At 38.0% G+C, this 21,963-nt stretch overlaps 1 protein-coding gene across 5 annotated transcripts in view; it reads right to left on the bottom strand.

Moving 5' to 3' along the window:
• The window catches only part of SLC22A15 (solute carrier family 22 member 15), a 97,169-nt gene that overhangs the window by 8,397 nt on the left and 66,809 nt on the right, over window positions 1-21,963 (bottom strand). Inside the window, exons 9-13 of one of the 5 annotated variants that reach the window (XR_004058775.1) lie at window positions 7,909-8,029; window positions 6,299-6,371; window positions 4,117-4,305; window positions 3,667-3,812; window positions 1,431-2,485 (exon numbers count right to left, since the gene is read on the bottom strand). Coding sequence is in view for 2 of the 5 variants with exons in the window: in XM_010367908.2 (XP_010366210.1) it covers window positions 3,723-3,812; window positions 4,117-4,305; window positions 6,299-6,371; window positions 7,909-8,029 (473 nt within the window). In the remaining 3 variants the exon portion in view is untranslated. Of the gene's footprint in view, window positions 1-1,415; window positions 3,813-4,116; window positions 4,306-6,294; window positions 6,372-7,908; window positions 8,030-21,963 lie in introns of those variants that run through there. The other 4 variants (XR_004058776.1, XM_010367908.2, XR_004058777.1 and 1 more) reach the window with 4 other exon arrangements.

The raw sequence follows: 21,963 nt of genomic DNA, 5'->3' as shown, positions 1-21,963 counted from the left end.
ATCTGATTGAAGGAAACCAAATTTCACCTGGCTGCAAGGGGTAAACTTATCTGCAAGAAATTCAGAAAATGTACATTTTAGCTTCAAAGTTTCTGTAGTACAAGAAGATAGAGTAGAACAGTGGATTTCAAACTATGGGTTGCAACCTATTAGCGGGTCACGATATCCATTTATTGAGTCATAAATGGCATTTTAAAAAGTGAAATAGAACATAAGTTATTAGTATGCCTAGCAAGATTAAGTATTATTGCATAAAACATATACATTTTTATGATTCATAGATATTTCATATGTACATATATATTTGTAACTGGGGAAGTATGACAGGATGAATATATAAAACACATTTCTCACTGTGGGTTATGATAAAAAAAAAAGGCTAAAGGCCAAGGTACCAGGAAGGTGAAGAGATGCTGTGTGCCAATTTATCATATCTACTATAGTATCTCTTATTTTATTAAGGAAGCATCCTTTTATTCCTACTCTGCTAATAGCTTTTATTTTGAATGGATGTTGAATGTTGTCAAATAATATTTATTTTTCTATTGAGGTAATCATAAGCTCTTTCTCCTTTGATATACTACATTGATGGATTTTTCACAATGCACTGTCTTTGCATTTTCCTCATTCTAAAAGTATTTGGATAGTTAACTTTTGTGTCCATCAGTCTACAACTTTGCTACAACCCCTGTCCACATATTACTTAACTCATTAGCAGGTTCTGCATTTGCCCAACTTGTCAAAGCTACTACTGTAGATTTTGAGACATTCTGGGAGAACAAAAGAAAGGCCTATGTTTTATGATTCTTTATTAAATTCACAAGAAGCCAAAATATCTGCATTTTATTTAGTTAAAAAATGTAATCATTTATAGGTACTTTTCCAATTTAAGAACCAATGATAAAGAATTTGTATGGAGAAGTCCTAATGTGAGGCTGTTTTTTAATTCTGATACAGTAGCGACATTATTTCAATATGAATTTGTTATAAATCACCTACTAAAAGTATCTTCATCAATTTGCCCACCATAAAAATACGTGTCTGATTTATGGTCACTTAAGCAGGGCCTCAGAAACTCATTTTCTTCATTTATTTGCCTCATTTTGTTTATTTGCTCATTTTTAAATACTAAAGAATATCTGCATTGCTTGGAAGTAGCCAAATAACAAGTATTGGTTTTACTGGGCTGTGGTTATAACTCACAAAATCAGAAAATTTCAACATGGTTTCTTTCAAAATATTTGTGTGATGTATATGTTTTGAACAAGCTGCTAATGAGAACTTTCACCCCGGAAACTCTCGGGTTTCTTATATATCTTACATTTACTTTTCTTGCTTTATTTTGGGAGAAAAAAATTTAATTTTGAATAGAATAAGAAAAGGATACTTTTTACAAACCATCTGCACAATCAAAATACATTACCTATCAATGAAAAGTTTTCCAATAATTTAATCAATGCAAATATACACATGTACACATTCTCTACATCAATAGTATTCAACAGTTATTATCAAAAGGAGGAAATTTTGATTTTATAAAGGCAGTGGAAATAAAAAAAAGTAATTATTATGTTTTGCTCAAGGACCATCTAGAAAAAAAATTTAACGACACATCTGACATAAGGAACTGATGGCCAGCCGAGCCTTATTAAGTAACACGTATTCAAATTGTAGATCTCTCCCTCATATCTCCCACCCCACAGCTAAGAAAGGAAACCCAGGGATAGAACTAATTGAACTCTATTAGCCAGAGGCAATCGAACCCAGTGCCAATAGAGAGATGCACTCCCAATTGATCTTCAAATGGAACAAAGACGTAACACTGGTTTTCTCTCGATGTTGGATGTATGGGTGATACATTTTTTAATTTCTAGTTTCCAAATTTTCTGTAATGAGATATATTACTCTTATAATACAAAGAAAGCTCTAACTAATCAAAAATTATGTATATGTTAGTTCAGTGTTTTAAATGCTCAACCACCATTTAAGAAGAACGTTTAAATGTCTTTGTAAGTTCTTCCTCTCTTCCTATTCTGATGTTGAGAAGGTGTCTGTTTTCCAGAGAAAGTTAAGCAGGATTTGACAATTTGGGAGTTTGGATCAGATTTGCCTGGAGTTTGCAAAACTTATACTGGGAGGAGTTCCACAATCTCCCTGATGGCTAGAAACAGTAATATTTACTAGGTCTTACTGTGTCTAGGTCAATGTTCTGGGCACAGCAGAGAAAAATAAACAGTAGTAGAGATGGCCTCTGTTTATGAAGAGCCCAATTAATAATCCAGGGCATAAAAGACATAAAAATAACAATTACAAAGGTACATACTGATACAGTGGAAACCAGAAGTCAATGTGCAAGAAAACATGACAGTATTTGGAGCCAATTGGGGTGATGCTTCCAGCACTTCCAGAAGCAGCCACAGTGACGTCTTCTATTTACCTCTAATTCAATTTCTTTTTCTCCAAGAGGTTAGTAGAAATGGAAATTCTGAAAACACAGAAATTTTCCTCGTTGGGAAAGTGACCTAAATCAGTGCTGCCTAAGCTTGTTGACTCTAGGTTTATATTCCTATTTGAGATAGTATTCAAGTTTCATGGGAAAACATGTTTTCAAGACATGATTTTAAGAAATCAAATGTAAGATTCACTTGAAAGTTGGTAGCACTTAATGAAAAACCAACATTTCCTGTGAAATTACTGAACCTTCCATTCTGATTAAACAGGTCGGGGCTGATCTAGGACAAGTTCTTAAATATTGTCCAAATCCCTCATGGCACAATACTGAAAGCAAAACAAATAAAAATTTATCAAAGATAATTTCATTTTCTCCATTATTAAAAACTGCACCTTTTTTTTCCCTCCAGGCGCTCAACATGTCACTGTTTAACTGCCCTCTACTTAAAGCTTTCTCATTTACTATGCATGATTTTGAAGTACTAGAATCTCAGATGGAAATTTTTCTGGATGTGCATATTAGTGGGAAAGGAAGAAATCACACAATGTAGTATCCAAGGGAGCTGACAGGCAGCCAGAGCTACACTCCTGACTCTGAGTAAACCGCTTTGGTACATCTGGCTTTTCCTAATGAATCATCTGTGGGACTCAAGGCATGAGGAGCCCAAGTCAACCAGCAGGCTGGGAACCAAGCTGAGGACTCTTATTTCATCAGCTGAGAAAAAGCTGGAGGGTCTCGGGACACATAGATGACCTCTGGGTGCTTTTCCCTGGACATAAAATTAAAATGCTGATGTTAAGCTGTACCAGAAGATTCCTGAGTAGCAACTGATAGGGGCAAATGTCCAACATGGTATAAAGATTAAATCTTAAGGATAGTTTATCTTACCCCACCAAAATAGTGAGAAGTTTTACATATCTGCCTTTATCTAGATCATGATGAAGGAAAAGCAACATGATGAAACCTCTAGAAACAAATGAGCCTACCACTTTGGAATGTGGCTTTGGGCTGTTCTGCCAGATGTTATGATTCTGAGCAGAACTTAAATTCTAAACAAATTAACAACTATTCTCTCAATGCAGTGATGTTGTCTCTCATGAAATCTCTTCTCCAACTTCTGTGCCTAAAAACATCAGTCCACGCTGGTTACCATCTATGTATGTTCAAGCCAAGCCTCTTTTTACAACTCTCTTAATATTCATGGAAGAACCTGCCTTAGCCAGAGGCATAAAAGATGATCCTTTGCTTCTTAGGGGGAATCTGGGGCTCTTCACTTGATCATCTGAGTCTCTTCATCTGCATCGTAAAATTCTTCCTCTTCCTCACTCTCGCTCCCTAAAGAGCTCTCCTTGTCCACACACTGAAACAGGAAAGAAGAAAAGGGCAGGGAAATGATGTCATGACATTTCTGAAACGGAAACTACATCTAGCTATTCAACTGACAAATGTATTTATATGACATCTATTTCCCCAATAAATAGCCCCTAAAATATTCTAGGAAAGCTAATGAATCATCGATCATCTTTATTTCTCTGAAAATCAGCTGCTGTTAGATCCCACCTTTGTTTTCCAGCAGTTTTGCTCAGTTCTATTTAACACAAACCTTCCTTTTTTCAATAACTGCCACCATCCGAGTGGTATAATAATTAAGAAAAATATCACACCTGTGGAGGGTCCAAGGCCTGTAAAGATAATGCTTCCTCTCCCAGCCTGCGATACGAATACACCTGAAGGTCGGAGAATGTTTCTAGCAGCGGACTGTTAAGGGTTTCTGGCAATAACAAACTCAGGAGGCCGGAGGTCAGGCCGGTGGCTCCGAAGACAATGAATGGTAAAGACCATTGCACATATTTCTGCAGAGGTGGGGAGTGGAATGAAAACAAACCAGAGCATTAGTTTCCTTAGCATGTAACGCAAGCAGTCTCATGACTGAAAAACCGTCATGTTTAACACCCAGTTCATGACCTCCCACTAGACTACACTATAAACCACTTCTTTCCACATGCATTATCCTGGAAAATCAGAGAACGATTCCTCAGGCATATAGATATGGGAGTGAGTAAATAAAAGAACAGTACTGGTTTGTGGATCAGAAGCAGCAATTTCATGCCCAGGGTGGGTATTGCAGGAGAAGAGGCCAGGCTGCCTCTGAGCAGGCAGGCCTATGTGGCCAGAGTTGACAGGACATCTCGTAGTTCAGCTTCCATTCCAGGTGAGCACACTTTGCACAGAGGCACCCCAAAATACTTGCTGATGATGAACTTTAAAGTTCTCAATCCTGGAATTGGCCAAACCATCCCATATACCTTAACACTATAACTGAGAGTTCCAGGGATTAAAGGTGTAAAAACTCTTTTAACCCTACCATATACATATGGCTTATAAACTTCTAAATTGAGCATGGTAAAGGACTGGTGAAACAAGCAATTGTTTCAGAGATCCAAAACATATTCTCAGGAAAACAGAAACATTTCATCACAAACAGGTTCAAAGAAAACATGAAAAACAGTTGCTTCCAGGGTACTTCTCTGGGGCTTTTCTTAGCTGATCAACATTCTAGAATTCCAGCTAAGCTTTATGATCTTCTGGTTTAGGCTTCCAAATTCTGTGGGTAGGTTCACTACTAATTAGGATTTCCCCTCAGGTAATTTTTTCCTGATTTTTTAAAGTGAAGAGATAATGGAGGAGGTGGAAAAGGGAGAAGGGGGAGGAGAAGGGAGAGATGGAGAGAACCAAGCAGAAGATGGGGATGAGGAGGAAGAGGGAGGAGGAGAATCTCTCATCTCTAGCCATCTACATGCAAACATATGTCCAGCACTGTGAGCCTGTTGTTGAAACAAGGGGAAAACACACTTTGCCTTCTTCTAACCTTACAGGAAGCAACAGAGACACAGTGCTGGGTATTATAATGTTCTAGGATAGCTATCCAAAGTCAGATATCTTTAACAGTACCTATATTTTGCAGAATAAAACACAGACCTAACATGACTCCTTCAAGAAGGGTCTTGTGACCTAAAATTAACCATGAGACACGGAGAGAGATACTCAGAGAAGGGAAATGTACTGCACCTCAGAAAATGAAAAGGTTACAGTGGCATTTCAGAGACCTGCCTAAGTAATGAACAGTTGTCTACAGAACAGGTCAACAAGTCCCACATCAAATCTAGTTGCTTTCAAAATGTCTCAGCTGGGGAAAGTCACAAATCAAACCAAGGAGAGACTTGCATAGGGGTCCCCTGGGTTCTTTCACAGAATCTGAGCATTTTAAGATGAAGGATTTTAGGGCTGTCATTTAATCTGATTCCCTTTCTTTGACTATAACAGTTGGAAAGTTTCAAAAAACATATTAACAGACACAGTGCGAGACGTATTTCTCCTCTAATATTTTCCAAGAGGTGTGTTCTTGGGGGAAGGTAATTAACCTCTTTCTGTAGCATTTCTCATATTTAATACAGGGGTAACAACAATGCCTACCTTTTATGGTTACTATGAGGACTGCACATGATGATATGTAGAAAGTGCTCAACATAGAGCCCAGCACACAGCAGAAGTGTCATACATACTTATTAGTTGACTAACTTTTTCATGGGGACAGGAATGGGGCATACTGGCAATAGCAGGCCCTCCAGCGAATTCAGATGAACAAAAAATCAGACCCACTGGAGGCAAATGAATCCTCGATAAGAGTCCGTCTGCCCTGACGGAGTACTATCTAAAAGGGACAAGGTTCACATTTGTGTCAGCTGATCTTAAATGACATCTGTTCATCACCTCTTTCCACTCAAAAGCATAAGCATTTCCAAAGCATAGAATCAAGAAAAACAAAACTAGAAGGTACAAACCAACCAGTGAGGGGATGAAGGGAGCAATAATCCCACCAACTCGGGAGAACATGGAACAAGTTCCAAGCCCAACATTCCTGAAAAGCATAAGGAAAAATACATCAGTAAGTTCTAGAGGGGAAATTAAGAGACCCTTGGGGGGCAGCAGTGGGCCCTGAATAACATGTCCTGAAGTGGAAGTACAGGATCATAGCGAACAGTGGGTTCTAGAGCTGCCTACTAGACATTCCTGAGATGCTAGGAATGTTCTGTAATTACCCGGTCCAATGTGGAAGCCACTAGACACATGCACTACTGTGTGCTTGAAATGCGGCCAGGAAGGATGAAGAACTGAATGTTTAATTATTTAATTTTAATTAATTTACACTTAAATAGTTACACAAAGCTAGTAACTACCATATTGGACAGTGGATCCACAAAGGATGATATAGAAAAGAGCATTTGAATATTTTTAAATTAAAAGTTCTCATGGGTTTTTATGCCTTAGGTCTCTTACAAACAGCCAGGGTTTTATGATCTGAAAAGGCTGCTCATTTATTTAAACTCAACTAATTAACAATTAAAGGGTCAAGCATATAAATAGAAATTGACTAAGTGTGTACTGTTAGGAAACCAAGAACACCTTTATGGCGAGTGCAGGCATAAAAAAGGTAGGAAGGAGAGAGGGAAGGAGAGAGAATGATAATTAATGGTTTTGGGTAGAGGGATACAGCACTCTGTAATCCCAGCTGAAAAGTTCATACTCACATTTGCTCTCAAAATTGTCCCAGTTTGGACAAAATCATCATGTTAGTTTTATAGCCAGTAGCCAGGTAAAATAGGTTACAGGACCAACTAGGAAATTACTAGCCAATTGCAGACACTCTGATCTCTTACTGGGAAAAATAATTTTAAATTAACAGGCAGAAAGAACCATGAGGCTTCTTGCATGGATAACGGAAGGAGAAGGATTGTTTGGAAAGATCCTCTAAAAGACTGAGAAAGAGCCAGCTGAGAGAATACCTGCCCAGACCACAGAAGCAGTTCTGCAAAGCCTCAGCTGCACCCCATCCTTCAAATTTGGGTGTGTTTCTTGCTTTCAGACTTAATTTATGAAGGAAAATTTAGGCTGGCTATTTATCGTTTTCAATATAAACACATCCTATTCATTAAGAACCCAGCTTTAATAATTGCTGTTTAACTCTGATATTTACTTACTATATGAAATTGTCATTTAAAAATATGTCTATTTTGTGTTAAAATGGAGGCTCTGTGAGAATAGGGAGCTTGTCCCCTTGTCTGTGATGTGTGATACAGGATGGGTAACTGAATAAATAAAATTCACCAAAATAATAACAGCATCTGCGCACTGTTTGAGTGATAGAATATGCCTAGCATAGAGTACTTCTCTTACAACTTACACTAAGGAATTCAGTCTACCATAAAGTGACATTTTCCTAGCAGAGCAGGCAGAGAGCAGTCTGCAAAGGCAGGCTCTTAGCCTAAACTGCTTGCTGAATTACTGCTGTCCCACACTAACTCCAGAAGCAGATGAAATGAGCACACCTCTGTTGGTGCAAGAATGGATGACAAAGTGTAGAATGTGTGAAGAATGAGGCTGTGTGAGGCACATACCTGATGACTGTAGGGTAAAGCTCAGAGGTGTAGATATAAACAATGTTAAAGGCAGCACTGATGGTCAGCTTCCCCAGCAAGGACAAGGAATGGCTGTTCACCACTGCAAACACACCTGTGTCTGAGGAGGACAAGAGCAATGCCTATGAGACCCACAGTTAAAATAATTCCTCTAAATGGCACATTTCATTTTGATGGAGCGGGCGGCATTCATGTTGATCTCAAAGAGCAAAGAGGTAGTGTAACCACATACAGAAGAACACATTCAGAAGGTTTAGTAATCACACAAACACACACAACTATTTTTTCACTGTTTTGGCTCTACCCTTGAAAACTTACATACTGGTGTCATTAAGTGTGATAAACTTTCACTCACTCCTGAATGATAGAGTACCCTGAAAATTTCTGTACTGTCATAAAGTAAGCTTCATGGAAATTCTAAGTTTCATCTTCCAAGGGTGTAACTTGACTCTCCTTTCTTCCCTCTTACTCACATAATCAATGATGTAAAACAGTGGTCTGCACAACAAGCCCTGATAAATACATGATACAGAGGTAAGCTCCAGAAAAGCTCTTACATGCAGTTTGTATCCCCTGGTGTTTCACTGAGAAGGTAAGGAACAATGCCATTCAATTACTATCAGAAGATCAAAGACATTAATGTTCTTTCTTTCTTTTCTTTGAGACAGAGTCTTGCTCTTGTCTCCCAGGCTGGAGTGCCATGGCGCAATCTCTGCTCACTGCAACCTCCACCTCCTAGGCTCAAGCGATTCTCCTGCCTCGGCCTCCCGAGTAGCTGGAATTACAGGCACCCGCCACTACGCACAGCTAATTTTTGTATTTTTAGTAGAGACAGTGTTTTACCATGTTGGCCAGGCTGGTCTTGACCTCCTGACCTCAGGTGATCCACTTGCCTCGGTCTTCCAAAGTGCTAGGATTACAGGTGTGAGTCACCATGCCCAACCAATGTTCTGTAAATAACAAGAATCTAAATATGAAATTACTTTCACTCCTCAACTTCTCACTTGAATTACTAATCAATAGTATTATTTTAGTTTCTTAATGTAATGCTTTTATTTAAAATGCAAAAAATATATTTTATGTCAGTTCATTTCTTTACCAAAAATGCTAACAATTATCTTATGTTTTTTCCTTTATTAACATTATACTTTCTGGGATTCTATAATTTAATGATTTTTTAAAATAAAAGTTTAACCTCTCCCCTTCAATAATCATTTGCCTCTACCTTCAAAATAACAATTTACTCCTTATGAGTCAAAAAAGTTCTCATTGACTCTGTTGTACTTCCTACCATTCCCTATCAAACATCCCAGTGATTGACCACCACTCCACTTCCTCCAATGCACCTGTCCTGGCAACTTACAATGTGGCTTCCAATACCATCCTCTCCTGAAATTCCTACTCTTGAAGGTCAGCAGCAATATCCTCATCACCAAATGTAATTGCGTCTCATTCTCCTTGACATTTCTGCCAAAGAGAACACTCTCGTTCCTTCCTTAGGAATGTATGGCTCACAGAAACCACTCTTCCCCTAAATAGCTCAAATGAAATATGCTTTCTTTCATTTGACCTCCACTGCCCCTACTTTCCAATCCATTCAACTGGCATGCCTCAGACACTGCCTTGTGGCTGCTTACTTTTCCATCTTGCCTGTCCAAATTGGGATTTCGAGTTCTCTCAGACCCAGGTTGGTATCTTCCTTATATTTGTGTTCCTCACTGCACCTCCCATAGCACTATGTACACTGGTGCTCAGTGAATATCTGCTGAATTAATATGTGGAAAGACTACAAGAGGGATTAATTTAGTGAATAGAACCTGTGTTCATGCTCTCTCAACTTGAAAGGAGGGAGGCATAGATATGCCCCAGTCCAAAAAATAAGTTTCGCCTTCCCTGCTTAACTATAAAATCATCTTCTTTAAAGAGTATGCCCTGAACAGAGTAGTCCAGACTCTGCCAAACTCCACCTTCTGAGGCAGCTTTCTCAAACTCTTCTACCAGGTTATTTGGAAGAAGATGTTAGCTCTTCTAAGTCCTGGATATATATTTTTAAGCCACAAGGTGCTTCTGATAAAGAATCATGTCTTTCAGCATTTACCCTGATATACGTTTCTCAACTTTTGAGATCTAACAACATTTTCACTTAAACCAATAATGAGGGCAAATTAAATTCATCAATTATTTTCCAGAAAACAGAATGAGTTGGGAAAAGGTATTGGATAGCATTGAACCAAACAGAAATATGCACATTTGCTTGATTGCAAATGATCTCTGGGACTGTTTTCAACCTATACAGAATGGCATCTTTCAGAACTGTAAGGAGGTACTATACATCTTTAACAACAGGCTAAAGAACTGCCATCCTTGAAATTTGGATTCCAAGGGTGTGTCACAGAAAGTCTATCTTCTTAATATCCACAAGATCCAAAGCTAGATGAAGTTTTCCATGACAGGGTCAGGATAGCCCTAGCTGTAGCCCATTTGGGAAGCCTGGCTCCGGGTACATGTCCACAGAATACGTGTATTAGTCCAATGCCCCACCTGATGCTTAAAACTTCTCTCATATGTGCCTGCCAACGGGGTCTGCAGTTGCCACTTAAACCAGGGAAATTCACTTTTTCCTCAGGATAGCCCATGTCCATTTCAGACACGTTTGATTATGAGAAAATTATTTCTTATTGTTTTTGGGACTTCTGCTTGTGCGGCTGCTGAGCTGCTGGTCCTGGCAAACGCTCAGGAAGGCTTTGCAGCCATTAGACTGGCTCTCTGTATTCTTTATCTGAAAATCAGATATTATTGGCTATTACCAACGAATGTCCAAAGTGATGGTCTAAAAAAAAGAGTGATTTAAAAGACATAAGCAAAACTAAACTATCTTTTTAAAAAAGGAAATCTCAAAACACTTGTATTCTTCAAATTCTGAACTCAAGGAGGCTATAAATTTATTCCAATGAAGAAACTACTAAGGACATAATTTTCAGAACTATTTTTCTGGAAGGTTTTTCAGAGACCATTTGGGATCACCAGAAAAAAATGTCTTAGTATGACAGTCACACTTCACTGACCCAAACTAGCAAAAATTCAACTTTGTCATCCACTTCATTCACTGTGTGATTGCAAGCAAATTGTTCATTTTGATCGTTCACATGTTAAAAATCTTTAAGACAGGTACAGGTCCTCTACTATGATACATAAATGGGGTAAGAATTACAATTCATTTTGCTTCCCTTTGACTTTTTATAAAAAGCATATACACACAAATTTCTGTCACCATAGTTTCACCTTTTCTAGAATTTCACAATAATATAATACTGTTTGTAGACTTTTGTGTGTGGTTTCTTTCACTTAGCATAGTAGGACATAGTTCGTTGCTTTTTTCTTGTTGACTAATATTCCATTGTATTGATATACCACAATTTGTTTATCCATTCATCAGCTGAAGGGCATTTGAGATCCTTCCGGTTTGGGGCTATTATTAATAAATTCACTATGAACATTTGCATCAAAGTCTTTGTGTGGATCTAGGTTTCCACTTCTCATGAATAAAACTGGTTCATATAGTAAGTGTATGTTTCACTTTAAAATAAGCTGCTAAATATTTTCCAGAGTGTCTTTACTATTTTGTATTTTTACTAGTAGTGTATATGAGTTACAGTTCCTCTTTATCACCAACACTTGTGGTCTCTGTAATTTTTGTCATTTTAATCAGTGTGCTGTGGTATCTCACTGTGGTTTCATTTTTATTTTTGTTTTAGTTTCCATAAGTTATTGAGGTACAGGTGGTATTTGGTTACATGTGTAAGTTCTTTAATGGTGATTTATGATATTCTGTTGAACCCATCACCTGAGCAGTATACAGTGCACCCTATTTGTAGTCTTTTATCCCTTGCCCCTTCCCACGCTTCCTTCCAAGTCCCCAAAGTCCATTGTATGATTTTCATGCCTATGTGTCCTCACAGCTTAGCTCCCACATATCAGTGAGAACATACGATGTTTGGTTTTCCATTCCTGAGTTAATTCACTTAGAATAATAGTCTCCAATCTCATCCAGGTTGCTGTAAATGCCATTAATTCATTCCTTTTTATGGCTGAGTAGTATTCCATTGAATATATATCATGGTTTCTTTATCCACTCATTGACTAATAAGTATTTGGGTTGGTTCCATGATTTTGCAATTGGGAATTGTGCTGCTATAAACATGCATGTGCAAGTATATTTTTTGAATAATGACTTTTTTTTCCTCTAGGTAGATACCCAGTAGTAGGACTGCTGGATCAAATGGTAGTTCTACTTTTAGTTCTTTAAGGAATCTTCACACTGTTTTCCATAGTGGCTGTACTAGTTTACATTCCCACCAGCAGTGTAGAAGTGTTCCCTGATCACCCACACCTATGCCAACATCTACTGTTTTTTGATTTTTTGATTATGGCCAGTCTTGCAGGAGTAAGATGGTATCGCATTGTGACTTTGATTTGCATCTCCCTGATCATTAGTGATGCTGAGCATTTTTTCATATGTTTTTTGGCCATTTGTATATCTTCTTTTGAGAATTGTCTATTCTTGTTCTTGGCCCACTTTTTGATGGGATTGTTTTTTCTTACTGATTTGTTTGAGTTTGTTGTAGATTCTGAATATTAGTCCTTTGTCAGATGTATAGATTGTGAAGATTTTCTCCCACTCTGTGTGTTGTCTGTTTACTCTGCTGACTGTTCCTTTTGCTATGCAAAAGCTCTTTAGTTTAATTAAGTCCCAACTATTTATCTTTGTTTTTATTGCATTTGTTTTTGAGTTCTTGGTCATGAAATCCTTGCTTAAGCCAATATCTAGAAGGATTTTTCCAGGGTTATCTTCTAGTATTTTTATAGTTTCAGGTCTTAGATTTAAGTCCTTAATCCATCTTGAGTTGATTTTTGTATAAGGCGAGGAATGAGGATCCAATTTCATTCTCCTACATGTGGCTAGCCAATTATCCCAACACCATTTGTTGAAAAGGGTGTCCTTTCCCCACTATATGTTTTTGTTTGCTTTCTTGAAGATCAGTTGGCTGTAAGTATTTGGCTTTATTTCTGGGTTCTCTATTCCATTCCATTGGTCTATGTGCCTATTTTTATACCAGTACCATGCTGTTATGGTGACTATGGCCCTATAGTATAATTTGAAATCAGGTAGTGTGATGACTCCAGATTAGTTCTTTTTGCTTAGTCTTGCTTTGCCTATGTGGGCTCTTTTTTGGTTCCATATGAATTTTAGAATTTTTTTTTTCTAATTCTGTGAAGAATGATGGTGGTATTTTAATAAGGATTGCACTGAATTTGTAGACTGCTTTTGGCAATTTTCATAACATTGATTTTACCCATCCATGAGCATGGAATGTTTTTCCATTTATTTGTGTGATCTATGATTTCTTTCAGCAGAGTTTTGTAGTTTTCCTTGTAGAGGTCTTTCGACTCTTTGGTTAGGTATATTTCTAAGTATGTCATTTTTTGACAGCTACTATAAAGGGGTTGAGTTCTTGATTTGATTCGCTCCTTGGTTGCCATTAGTGTATAGAAGAGCTACTGATTTGTGTACATTAATCTTATATCCAGAAACTATCCTGAATTCTTTTATCAGTTCTAGGAGCTTTCTGGAGGAGTCTTTAGGGTTTCCGAGGTAAACAATCATATCATCAGCAAACAGTGACAGTTTGACTTCCTCTTTACTGATTTGGATAAAGATTTCTTTCTCTTGTCTGATTGCTCTGGCTAGGACTTCCAGTACTATGTTGAAGAGAAGTGGTAAGAGTGGGCATTCTTGTCTTGTTCCAGTTCTCAGAGGGAATGCTTTCAACTTTTCAGTATTATGTTGTTTGTGGGTTTGTCATAGATGGCTTTTATTACATTGAGGTATGTCCCTCGTATGCCGAGTTATAATCATAAAAAGATGCTGGGTTTTGTCTAATGCTTTTTCTGTATCTATTGAGATGATCATGTGATTTTTGTTTTTAATTATATGATGTATCACATTGACTTGCATATGTTAAACCATGCTTGCTTCCCTGGTATGAAACCCACTTGATCATAGTGGGTTATCTTTTTGATATGTTGTTGGATTCGGTTAGCTAGTATTCTGTTAAGGATTTTACCAACTATGTTCATCAAGGATATCAGTGTGTAGTTTTCTTTTTTGGTTATGTCCTTTCCTGGTTTTGGTATTAGGGTGATGCTGGCTTCAAAGAATGAATTAGGGAAGGTTCCTTCTTTCTCTATCTTGTGGAATAGTGTCAAAAGGATTGGTACCAATTTGTTAAATGTCTGGTAGAATTCTGCTGTAAATTTGTCTGGTCCTGGACATTTTTTTGTTGGTAATTTTTAAATTACCTTTTCAATCTCGCTGCTTGTCATTGGTCTGTTAAGGGTATCTAATTATTCCTGATTTAAGCTAGGAGGGTTGTATTTTTCCATGAACTTATGCATTTCTTCCTAGGTTTTCTAGTTTATGTGTGTGAAGGTGTTCACAGTAGCCTTGAATGATCTTTTGTATTTCAGTGGTGTCAGTTGTAATATCGCCTGTATCATTTCTTAATGAGGTTATTTGGATTTTCTCTCTTCTTTTCTTGGTTAATCTTGCTAATGATCTATCAATTATATTTATCTTTTCAAAGAACCAGCTTTTCGTTTCATTTATCTTTTGTATTTGTTTCTTCTATTTCATTAGTTTTGCTCTGATCTTGGTTATTTCCTTTCTCCTGCTGGGTTTGGTTTTGGTTTGTTCTTGTTTCTCTAATTCCTTGAGGTATGACCTTAGAATGTCACTTTGTACTCTTTGGGTCTTTTTGATGTAGGCGTTTAGGGGTATGAACTTTCCTCATAGCACTGCCTTTGCTATATTCCAGAGGTTTTGATAGGTTGTGTCATTACTGTCATTCAGTTCGAAGAATTTTTAAATTTCCATCTTGATTTTGTTTTTGACCCGTTGCTCATTCAGGAGCAGGTTATTTAATTTCCATGTATTTGTGTGGTTTTGAAGGTTCCTTTTGGAGTTGATTTCCAGTTTTATTCCACTGTAATCTAAGAGAGTGCTTGATACAATTTTAAATTTCTTAAATTTATTGAGGCTCGTTTTAGGGCTTATCATATGGTCTATCTTGGAGAAAGTTCCATGTGCTGTTGAATAGAATGTGTATTCTGTGGCTGTCACATGAAATACTCTGTATATATCTCTTAAGTCCATTTGTTCCAAGGTAGTTTAAATCCATTGTTTCTTTGTTGACTTTGCCTTGATGACCTGTCTAGTGCTGTCAGTGGAGTAATGAAGTCCCCCATTATTAATATGTTGCTGCCTATCTCATTTCCTAGGTATATTATTATTCTAGGTATATTATTATTTGTTTTATAAATTTGAGAGCTCTAGTGTTAGGTGCATATATGCTTAGGATTGTGATATTTTCCTGTTGGACAAGGTCTTTCACAGTTACATAATGTCCCTCTTTGTCTCTTTTAACTGCTGTTGCTTTGTTTTATCTGATATAAGAATAGCTATCCCTGCTCACTTTTTGTGCCCATTTGCATGAAATGCCTTTTCCACCCCTTTACCTTAAGTTTATGTGAGTCCTTAATGTGTTAGTTGAGTCTCCTAAGGCAGCAGATAGTTGCTTGGTGAGTTCTTATCCATTTTGCAGTTCTGTAAGTTTTAAGTGGGGCAGTTAGGCCATTTATATTCAATGAAGTATTGAGACCTGAGGTACCCTTGCATTCATTGTGCTATGTTTTGCCCGTATACCTTGGGTTTTTTGTTGTTTTTGCTTTTTAACTTGTATTTTGTTTTATAGGTCCTGTGATTTACGCTTTAAAGAGTTTCTGTTTTGATGTGTTTCCAGGATTTGTTTCAAGATTTAGAGCTCCTTTTAGCAGTTCTTGTAGTGGTGGCTTGTTAGTGGTGAATTCTCTCAGCATTTGTTTGTATGAAAAATACTGTATTTCCTTCAAAAATGATGCTTAACTTCACTGGATACAAAATTCCTGGCTGATAATTGTTTCTTTTGAGGAGGCTGAAGATAGGGTCCCAATCCCTTCTGGCTTGTAGGGTTCTGCTGAAAAATCTGCCATTAATCTGAGAAGTCTTCCTTTATGGGTTACCTGCTGCTTCTGTCTCACAGTTTCTTAAGATTGTTTCCTTTGTCTTAACTTTACATAACCTGATGACAATGGGCCTAAGCAATGACCTTTTTGCGATGAATTTCCCAGGTGTTCTTTGTGCTTCTTGTATTTGGAACATCTAGGTCTCTAGTAAGGCCAGGGAAGTTTTCCTCGATTAATCCCCCATATATATTTTCCTAACTTTTACATTTCTCTTCTTACTCAGGAATACCAATTATTCTTTGGTTTGGTCATTTAACATAATCCCAGACTTCTTGGAGGCTTTGTTCATATTTTCTTATTCTTTTTTCTTTGTCTTTGTTGCATTGGGTTAATTCAAAAACCTTGTCTTAGAGCTTTGAATTTCTTTCTTCTACTTGTTCAATTCTATAGCTGAGACTTTCCAGAGCATTTTGCATTTCTGTAAGTATGTCCAATGTTTCCTGAAGTTTACAATGTTTTTTATTTAAGCTGTCTATTTCCTTGAATATTTCTCCCTTCATTTCCTGTATCATTTTTTGGAGTTCCTTGCATTGGACTTTGCCTTTCTCTGGTGCCTCAGTTTAATAAATAACCTTTTTTCTGTCAGAGGGAAGGTCTAGGCTGAAGGCTGCTGCTTAGATTCTTTTGTCTCAGGGGGTATTCCCTTGATATAGTACTCTCCCCCTTTTGCTATGGATATGGCTTCATGTGAACCAAACTGCAGTGATTGTTGTCTTTCTTTTGGGTGTAGCCACCCAGCAAGTCTACCTGTCTCCGGGCTGGTACTGGGGGTTGTCTGGACAGAATCCTGTGATGTGAACTGTCTATGGGTCTCTCAGCCATGGATAACAGTGTCTGTTCCAGTGCAGGTGCCAGGAGGGTGCAATGGACTCCATGAGGGCTCTTAGCTTTTGTGGGGTTTTTGTTTGTTTGTTTTTTGAGATGGAGTCTTGCTCTGTTGCCCAGGCTGGAGGCTGGAGTGCAGTGGCACAATCTTGGCTCACGGCAATCTCCGCCTCCTGGGTTCAAGCGATTCTTCTGCCTCAGCCTCCTGAGTAGCTGGGAGGTACAGCCACATGCCACCATACCCAGCTAATTTTTACATTTTTAGTATAGACGGTGTTTCACCATCTTGGCCAGGCTGGTCTCGAACTCCTGACCTTGTGATCTGCCCACCTCGGCCTCCCATAATGCCAGGATTACAGGCGTGAGCCACCGTACCCAGTCAGCTTTTGTGGCTTAATGCTCTATTTTTGTGCTAGTTGGCTTCCTGCTGGGAGGTGGCACTTTTCCAGAGAACATCAGCTATGGTACTATGGAGAGGAACCAGCGGTGGGTGGGGCCCTAGAACTCCCAAGATTATTTGCCTTTTGTCTTCAGCTACCAGGGTGGGGAGGGAAGGCTGTCAGGTGGGGGCAGGGCTAGGCCACCCTCCCGAGGGATCCCTGTGGCCTCCTTAGGGACCCAGCGAGCTCCCAGGGCCTTTTCCGCTGCTTCCTCTACCCCTGTATTTTGCTGGCTGTCTTAATTCACTCAACTCCAGGTACGGTGTGAAACTTCTGCAAACAGACCTTCAGTTTCTCCAGGGCGGGTGTGTGTTCAGGAGAAGAGAATCTCCTTTTCCCACTTCCGCAATTGGGGTACTCAGTATTTGGAATGTCTCCAGGTCCTGCAGGAGCAGGCTGCTTCCTTCAGAGGGACTGTGGGTCCTCTTGGGATTGCTGGTTTCTTCTTGCTGTCTATCTGGAGCTAAAGTTCATGATGTGAGCCTCTACACAGTGCTCTGTCCATCCGAGTCAGAGCTGCAATCTAGTCCTGCCTTCCGTCTGCCATGATGATCCTGATATTGTGGTTTCAATTTCTATTTCCCTAATGTTTGATGATGTTGAACAACTTTCCCCATATTTATTTGTCATTTTTATATCTTTTTGGAGAAGCATCCATTCAAATCTTTTGCTCATTTTTTCCTTATTATTAAAGTCGTTTCTATATTCTGGATACAAGTCTTTTATCAGATATATGTTTTACATATATTTTCTTCCAGTTTGTGTCTTACTTTTCATTTCTGTAATAGTGTCTTTTAAAAATCTAAAGTTTTTAATTTTATGAAGTCTAGTTCATGAATTTTTTTTCTTTTCATGTTTTTTATGTCCTAGTTAAGAAATCTTTGCCTAACTCAAAGTCACTAACATTTTTCTCCAATGTTCTCTTCTACTAGTTGTATAATACAGTTTTAGCATTTACATTTCAGTTTAACAACCATTTCAAGTTTATTGCTGCATATAATGTAATTTATAGGTTGAAGTTATATTTTTTATATATGGAGATCCAATTATTTCAGCACCATTTTTTAAAAAGGTTATCTTTTCCTCATTGAATTAACATGTCATTTTCATCAAAAATTAATTGACCATGAGCACTTTTCTGTATGTACATTATAACTGAGCAAAATATTTTTATTTTTAAAAAGTAAATGAAATCTCAGCTCTGTCAAAAAAAAAAAATCAATTGACAATATATGTGGTTCTATTTCATACTCAGTTCTGTTCCATTATCTGTACAGACATTCCTATGCCAACATTGTACTGTCTTGATTAATGTAACTTTATTGTAAGTCTTTTTTTTTTTTTTTTTTTTGAGATGGAGTCTTACTCTGTAGCCTAGGCTAGAGTGCAGTGGCATGATCTCGGCTCACTGCAACTTCCACCTCCCGGGTTAAAGCAATTCTCCTGCCTCAGCCTCCGGAGTAGCTGCGATTACAGATGCGCACCACCACGCCCAGATAATTTTTGTATTTTTAGTAGAGATGGGGTTACATCATGTTGGCCAAGCTAGTCTCGAACTCCTGACCTCAGGTGATCCACCTGCCTCAGCCTCCCAAAGTCCTGGGATTATAGGCATGAGCCACCACACCCAGCCTACTGTAACTCTTATAATCAGGTAGTTAAGTTCTTCAACTTTGTTTTTCCATGATAAAATTATTCTGGATAATCCAGATCCTTTGAATTTCCATATAAATTTTAGTACTGGCCGGGTGCAGTGGCTCACACTTGTAATCCCAGCACTTTGGGAAGCTGAGGCAGGCAGATCACTTGAGGTCAGGAGTTCAAGACTAGCCTGACCAACATGGTGAAACCCCGTCTCTACTAAAAAATACAAAAAATTAGCCGGGCGTGATGGCAGGCGCCTGTAATCCCAGCTACTAGGGAGGCTGAGACACGAGAATCCCTTGAACCCAGGAGGCAGAGGTTGCAGTGAGCCAAGATCACACCACTGCACTCCAGGCTGGGCGTGACAGAGTAAGACTCTGTCTAAAAAAAAAAATTAGTATTAACTTGTCAATTTATATCACCAAAAGAAGACTGCTGGAAATTTTACTGATACCACACTGAATGAAGATAAATCAATTTGGGGAGAGCTGATATCTTAATGGCTTCTGGTCCATGAGCATGGTAATCTATTTATTTATTATTACTATTACCAATTCATTTAGTTCATCTTCTTTAATTTTTCTCATCAGCATTTTAAAGTTTTTTGTAGTCATATACATGTTTCATAAAATTTATCCCTACATTTTTCATATTTTTATTTTATTATAAATGGCATCGGTTCATTTCAGTTTTAACTATTTGTTGCTAATATGTAGAAAGAAAATTGTTTATCACATGACTCTGCTAAGCTCATCAATTAATTCTTTTTTTTTTTTTTTTTTTTTTTGAGACGGAGTCTTGCTCTGCTGCCCGAGCTGAAGTGCAGTGGCCGGATCTCAGCTCACTGCAAGCTCCGCCTCCCGGGTTCACGTCATTCTCCTGCCTCAGCCTCTGGGACAGGAGTAGCTGGGACTACAGGCGCCCGCCACCTCGCCCGGCTAGTTTTTTGTATTTTTAGTAGAGACGGGGTTTCACCGGGTTAGCCAGGATGGTCTTGATCTCCTGACCTCGTGATCCGCCCGTCTCGGCCTCCCAAAGTGCTGGGATTACAGGCTTGAGCCACCGCGCCCGGCCTCATCAATTAATTCTTACAGATTTCTTTTTTGTATGGATTTTCTATGAAGGTGATCATGATGTAGTCTGGTGAATAAAGACAGTTTTACTTCTGTTCCAGTTGAAATCCCTTTAATTTCTTTTTATTGCTTTATTATATTCACTAGTACTTTTTGTACAATGTTCCATAGAAGTGCTAAGAAGAATGGACATCCTGGACTTTTTCCTGATCTTAGATAAGTATTCAGTCTTTCACCAGTAAATGTCATGTTTACTGTAGGTATTCCCTTAATATTCTTTATCAAGTTAAGAAAGTTCCTGACCTCGTGATCCACCCCCCTCGGCCTCCCAAAGTGCTAGGATTACAAGCATGAGCCACCATGCCTGGCCACTAATTGGCTTTTGAATGTTAAACCAACCTTGTATTTGTGGGATAAAATTTACTATAGTCATTAGTACTGCCTTTTTTATGCAGTGCTGGACTCAATTTGCTAATATTTTGTTTAAGATTTTTACATCATATTAATGAGAGATATTGATCTGTAGTTTTCTCTTCTTATAATGCCTTTATTTTGTTTGGTTTAGGTACCAAAGTAATTGCTGGCCCTTAGAGGCTAAGTTGGGAGAGTTATTCTCTCCTCTTTATTTTCTGGAAAAGTGTGTACAATTGATGCTCTTTCTTTTGTGTTTCATAGAATTTACCACAAAGCCATCTGAGCCTAGAATTCTCTTTGTGGGCATGTTTTTAACTACAAATTCAATTTTTTTTTAGCGGTGCTATTCAGGTTATCTATATGTTTTTAAGTAAGCTTTGGTAGTTTGCAATCTTTCAAGAAATTTGCCCATTTTACCTAAGCTGAATTTATTGACATAAAAATGTTTGTAATATTCCCTTATTAATGCCTATAGGTTCTATAATGATGTTCCATCTTTCATTCCACATACTGGTAATGTGTGTCTTCTCTCTTTTTTCTTTATTATCATGGTGAGAGGTTTAATAATTGTATTGGTCTTAAACAACCAGCTTTTGGTTTCACTGACTTTTCTCCATTGTTTTTCCTTTCATTCCATTGATTTTTTTGCTTTTATATTTATTATTTTCTTCCTGTGCTTGCATTGTGCTTAATTAGCTCTTCTTTTTTAAAATTTGTTATCTACTTTCTTAAGTTGGAAGCTCAGATCATTAATTTGAAAACTTTTTTTTTCTGATACTTAAAAAAATTATATAAATTTCCCTGTAAGCATTATTTTATCTGCCTCCCATAAACTCTGATACAATATACTTTACATTTTTTGAGACACAGTCTCACTCTGACACCCAGGCTAGCACGCAGTGGCGCAATCTCGGCTCACTGCAACCTCTGCTTCCCGGGTTCAAGCCATTCTCCTGCCTCAGCCTCCTGAGTAGCTGAGATTACAGGTGTGCACCACCATGACTGGCTAATATTTTTGTACTTTTAGTAGAGACAGGGTTTCATCATGTTGCCAGGTTGATCTTGAACTCCTGGCCTCAAGTGATCCACCCACCTTGGCCTCCCAAAGTGCTGGGATTACAGGCATGAGCCACTGTGCTGGGCCGATACAGTATATTTTATTGTTCAATTAAAACTATTTTCCAGTTTTCCTTGTGATTTTTTTCTTCAATCCACATGTTTTTAGAAGGGTGTTGTTCCATATCCATGTATTTGAGGATCTTCCAGATCTTTCTGTTGGTGATTTTTAGTTTAATTCTACTTTGCTCAACTAACTTGTTTTTGTAAATTTTCAGTTCTTCTAAACTTATTGAAACTTGTCTTATGGCATAGAATAAGGTCTTTCTTGGCAAATGTTCTGTGTGCACTTCAAATGGAATACCTATTCTATTGGTTTAGGGTAGAGTGACCTATAGATCAGGTCATATTGGTTGTTTAAGTCTATATTTTCTGTTTACCTTTCTATCAATCATTGAGAA

This window comes from Rhinopithecus roxellana, chromosome 8, assembly GCF_007565055.1.
Source record: "Rhinopithecus roxellana isolate Shanxi Qingling chromosome 8, ASM756505v1, whole genome shotgun sequence".
Classification (NCBI taxonomy): Eukaryota; Metazoa; Chordata; class Mammalia; order Primates; family Cercopithecidae; genus Rhinopithecus; species Rhinopithecus roxellana.
Note: the sequence above shows the minus strand (reverse complement) of the source record. Positions and strands in the feature narration are given on the sequence as shown.